The sequence below is a fragment of the Lactuca sativa genome, chromosome 5 (genome assembly GCF_002870075.4).
Source record: "Lactuca sativa cultivar Salinas chromosome 5, Lsat_Salinas_v11, whole genome shotgun sequence".
NCBI lineage: Eukaryota > Viridiplantae > Streptophyta > Magnoliopsida > Asterales > Asteraceae > Lactuca > Lactuca sativa.
Window position 1 is genome coordinate 147221757 of NC_056627.2, and position 5717 is coordinate 147227473.

At 34.8% G+C, this 5717-nt stretch overlaps 1 protein-coding gene across 1 annotated transcript; it reads left to right on the forward strand.

The window, feature by feature from the left end:
- Positions 1-3584: 3584 nt before the first annotated feature.
- Positions 3585-5224, forward strand: LOC111897539 (protein STRICTOSIDINE SYNTHASE-LIKE 11). The gene is made up of 3 exons (XM_042902238.1): positions 3585-3844; positions 4050-4304; positions 4610-5224. The coding sequence occupies exons 1-3, from the start codon at positions 3600-3602 to the stop codon at positions 5088-5090; spliced, it is 981 nt and encodes a 326-aa protein (XP_042758172.1). The 5' UTR covers positions 3585-3599; the 3' UTR covers positions 5091-5224.
- The last annotated feature ends 493 nt before the right edge of the window (positions 5225-5717 follow it).

Genomic DNA, 5717 nt, shown 5'->3' on the forward strand with positions numbered 1-5717 from the left:
CTTATATCAAGACACGATGTTCGGTTGAAGCTAAAAGCCACCCTTATAGCCTAATACTGAAAAGATGTCTTTCAATGCTTCTTAATAAGCATTTGATCGTACTTCTATGGGAAACCACATAGACACTTCTAAGTCTTTATTGACTTTGAAGGAAGAGATTCATGTCCGAGATCATCAGTTTCATGTCTCTAATGACATCACTGTCATCCTAAATAAATAATTTGCTTGATTTCTTTATCTTTGGCACACTCTTGCACGAAAATCTTTATGATTTTCTAGAAGTCTTAACTGTGGCTCTAATGGCACTTTTCAGTTCTACAGTCTCGCTCTTAATTCAATGGTGTTCTTATATGTAATGAAGGTGAAGGTAACTCAGTCTATTTATTTGGACTATGCAATGAAAGACGGATTTGTTTCTTTGAAAGGAATTTGAACCGTTAAGATCAGGTGAAGAGGCGGTAAAGGGATAAGTTTTGAATAAAGGCACGTGGCCAATGAAACGTCACCTACCATCATGCCGCCTGACATGCTTTTTTTTAGGGTAACAGTTGTCAAATCACATCTAATCAGACGCCGTTCCAGAAAATCTCACTCATGTCATCATTACCGATTTTCTCTCTCATGGTAATCATATAAAAGGATTTCTCATAATTCTTTTTCTTCTTTACCAGTTACAAAAACCCTCGAGCATTCAAAAGCCAAAAACTCTCTCTAATGTTCCTCTTCCTAACCAAGCTTCAGCAATGGCAAAATCATCTTCAGGTCAAGAACACACTACTCAATCCACTCTCCTCACGATCAAACCCAACCAGAACCTGATCATCGATTTGGTGCCTTTCAAGTATGATGCATTCATGCTCCAGATCGTCGAATGCCTGAAATACTCGCCACTGGTAATCGCTTTAACCAAGGTCGATCTTGTTCCCATGTCACTCTTATCATAGGTTTACTCTTCAGCAAAGTATGTCAAGGATGAAGAACGTATTATGTTCGAGATTTGCGATAAGAAAACTTTTGTCTCCAAAATTAGATTTTGCTCACTTTTAGGGCTACCTTATACGGACTCCATGGTGAATCCTGACTCGATTACTACAGCTTAGATCTTCGAAATGTTCTACAACATGGGGTATACTGATCTTCTCTCCACTATCACAAAGGTTAAGAAATATAGTCTCCCTCCTCAATGGAATGGGTTGTTTACCCTTCTCTTTAAGGGTTTTTCTGAACGAGTAGTTGGATCCGATGGTGCTAGCAAAGCCTTCATGACCATTCTCTATGGTCTATACCATGGCATCAATCTTGATTATGGGTCTATTCTCTGGACTCAATTGGTTCAAAGTATGAATTCATCTTCTCTTCACACCGAGATTTCATGTGGGAGATTCTAGACCATCATTACCCAAAGGGCCATGGAGAAATTTCAAGTCTCAGTCATGACGGATTCTTTAGTGTCTGCAATTGCTACTTTCCACACCACAAAGATCATCATGGCTGATTCTTCCAAGTTTTCATTCATCGGTTCAATCCCTGAGACAATGTACAGGTGTGTAACTGAGGCTAGTAACATCATTTCTGAATACAAGATACAATCATTTTCGGGTCCAAGGCCACTTAATCCAGATATGCAACGTTCCGTTGAAATTAAACTATAAAAAATGACTATAAAATGTTTAAAAAAAAATAGGATTTGATAAAATGTGATATTTAGAAATTAAACTGTATAAATATGATATTTTTAATGCTTATTAAGGGCATATATAAATTTTTTGCAGTTCAATGGACAAACCAAATAGCTTGTAGTCCAGCGGTGATACTAGTATCAGTAGAAAGTCTCCTTTACCCATAGGTAGAGGATTCGAGTCTCGCTGATGACAAAAGATTTGTTTAGAGGTAAAGTAGAAAGTGTATGCTTTTGTGGACCATTTAAGTTCGCAAATTCCGCTTAAGTTGTGGACCATTGTGTGACCAAGGAATTTGATGCGTGGAGTTGATTCTCAACAATATCTAACACAATATCATGGATGAAATCGTCTATCATTATGAAAGTGTTTGATAAAATTTAGGAGCGGTTATAATGCATCGTTTAATATCATTAGACAGAATATCTACTTCATATTCAATGATTCAATCATACTCGGATGTCATCTTGTGGTCCAATAAATAGTTTTAATATTTCATATTCATTCCACCAAAACTAAAGTGCATCCATAATGTATTGAACTTCATAAAGTTTAACGGATTGACACATTGTCTTTCTACAATCTATACAATTCTAATCATTTTTTCTTATAATACATTAAACTCTACAAAGTTCAATAGAATATTACAAAATGTAATTTATAGTATATATTTAAGAATTAAATTTTTTTTTATTGATGAGTTCATTGTTCATTGAATTCCAAATTTATTGAATGTCAATATGAAATTTCACAATGGTGGGATGTTATCTATTGAATGACACTTAAACTTACCACTTCATTTTATTCTCTTATTAACGTCACTATTGTGGATACTCTAACATCCAGAGTTTATAGGAGAATAAGAAAATTTTATTAACATAAAATGGTTAAAATTTGATAATTATTTATTATTGTTTTTTTTAAATATACCTTTCATTGAAGTATTATTGAAGTTCAATAAAACGAAGAAAAAACGATATATGACAAATGAGATAAATATTTGGATTAATTCCATTATACTTTATAAAATTCAGTTTACTGTCGATGTTCTAATATATATAATATATATGACATATTACAAGTTTGTTGTCAAGTTGAAAAATATGTTACGGAAAGTTGACGGCAGAGAACAAACATTCTGATTTATATTATTGGTCAGTGCAGACATTACCCTTATTCTAAGTAAAAGAACTTTCGATTTTAATTTATAAAAGAAGATGTTGACTTGTGATTGCATTTATACATGCCTGTGTTGGATTTCATACTTTACGTAATGGTCAAATCAATCATCCTTTCCCCAAACCTATAGTTTTTGGTAACTTCTTCAGCAAATATTGTGAATACAGATAATAGATGTATACTCCCTCTCTGATTAGCAAAGTTTGTTTCTATAAAATGATTCTCAATATCGCAAATTATGTGACATGCTTTAAGTAATTTAATGAGTTAGATTCCTACACATTTCATTCAATGTGCAGTAACAAGCGTGTGGATATCAAAAATTATACTCTTTTCATGCATTTATATATGTAACATGTAAAAAGGCTAGTAATCATTCACGAATAAAGGGTATATATATATGAACAACGTACGCAAATGTATAACAGGGGGGTAGAATAAACAAATATTTATAGTAAAATGAAAAGGATAAAGAACTGTTTGACTAAGTAATTCCATGCAGGGAGACGTCGATTTATAAACATTTAATACGCAGAAGTCGGTGTCCTTTTCACCAAGTTTAAGCAATCATCTTTATCCCAAAATGGGTGATACAGTAGTCAACTGTAACAAGTTGTTGCTACATGTATAGTATGTGTGCGTGGGTTAGCTTTGAACGTGTATATATACAAGGATAAGTAAATGAAAATATGCATTCAAATTGAAAAATAACTACAAACAGTGTCTACATACATCGTAGCAATGATGAAAAGCAGCCTGTTTCTTGTCGAACTGATTGTTTGGTTCTTGGTTCTGGGAAATGTGTTATCCAATGAGTATACTACTTTCAACAAACTCGTATTGCCCCCAAATGTCACAGGTCCTGCATCCGCTGCCTTAGACCGTGGAGGTAAAGGTCCCTACGTGGCAGTCGCAGATGGTAGAATCCTAAAATGGCAAGGCCCCACAACCGGCTTCCTTGATTTTGCCTACACTTCACCTAACAGGTTGTGCTACTTTGTTTCTTCCTAGCCACGCATTTCACTTTTCACATATGTGGCCGATAATTGCATGATTAATATTATATATAGTAAGTGTGCACCAATGAGTAGCTAACTAAGGTTTTCTCCACAAGTTCGAATTATTGGTTATGCTGAATAGCTGAAGTACATAATTCTAATGACTTGATAAATCATGCTTTTATTCTTTCAGGACGAAGAAATTGTGTGATGGGACAAATGATCTGAAATTAGGACCAATATGTGGGAGACCAGTGGCTCTTAGCTTCAACTATAAAACCAGTGATCTTTATATCACCGATGCTTTTTTTGGTCTCCTTGTTGTGGGATTCAATGGTGGGCTAGCAACTCAGGTTTCCAGTGATTTCAAGTACCTTTCTGGTATCGATGTTGAATCATACACCGGAAATGTTTATGTGGTTGACGCTAGCTTGACTTACAACATAAGGTAAATTTTCCAAAAGCAAAATCTCCAAAAATAACTAATTCATTATTAAAATAAGGCCAAATTCCATAAAACGAGTATAGTTTGGAAATTGTTTATTATGTTTTTCAATAAAACAACTACATAAAACTTTCATTTCATAAAAATGGCTATAATTTGGAATTTGTTCTGTTAACCACCTCAAAGAATTTTTTATGGTTTAACAATTAAAACATATTGAAATTCCTTGTAAAAAGTATACAACCTTAGATATAAAAATAATCTTCACATGTTTATTTATTTATTTTACTTTTTTTTTTTTTGTGCAGAGATATGACACAACCAGGGTTTAAGCCTGACTCTACTGGAAGGCTCTTGAAATACAATCCAAGAACTCAACGGGTAACAACTTTGTTAAGTGGACTCTCAGGAGCAGGTGGTCCTTCGGTTAGTAGTGATCGAAAATATGTTTTGGTTCCAGAGTACGTGAACAACAAAATCCAGAGGCATTGGCTGCAAGGACCAAATAAAGACACAAACGAGGTCTTTCTGACTGATTGTAGGAGCCCAAAAAATATTAAAAGGGCTGCAAATGATGGAGAGTTTTGGGTGGCAGTAGAGAAACAAGTTCAACTGTCCCCGATGTTGAGTGAACCTCAAGGGATAAGGGTGAATGGGTCTGCAACAGTGCTCCAAACGGTGCCTCTTCCCCATTTCTTTAACATGGCTCTCGATGTGGTTCAGGAGAGCAATGATGCACTATATGTGGGTTCGAGTGACACCGGTTTTGTTGGTGTTTACACAAACTAGAGTCTTGTTACTAGATATGGTTGGCAAGAACTCATTGTACTAGTTTATTTGTGATTGTAATGAATATGTTTGGTTCCAGAATACCTGGCAACAAATATTTTAGCTAGATCAATTAAGATTTCTAATTAATGAAATGCATTTTTTCCATCATACAAGCGTTAAAAATATACACACAATTTTAGATTGCAAATATAAGAAATTAACGCCAACGTTTTAATAGGGGTGGAACTAAAAAAAAATTCCAAATAAATCCAAATTACTAGTGTCATTCGTATTTTAAGCCGCTGCACCTAATAGAAAAAACATAAAAAAAATAAAAAAAATTACACTACGTGTCAGAATAGAGGCAGTGGCCCGGGACCCCCGGGCTCCACTAAGATCCGCCACTGTAAGAAATCCATGGATATTTTCCAAATAAACGTGCAACAATAACTTAAAGAAGACACTACTAGAAAACTAGTTCAATAGCTACAGCACAATCCGTAGCTATAAGCAGATAGCTACGGAATTGCTACGGCAAAATGTATGTAGCATAATGGCCCGTGGCTAAATTATAGCTACGGAATCGCTACGGAATTTTCCGTAGCTACCATAGCTACAGAATACCTACATAAATAAATAGCTACG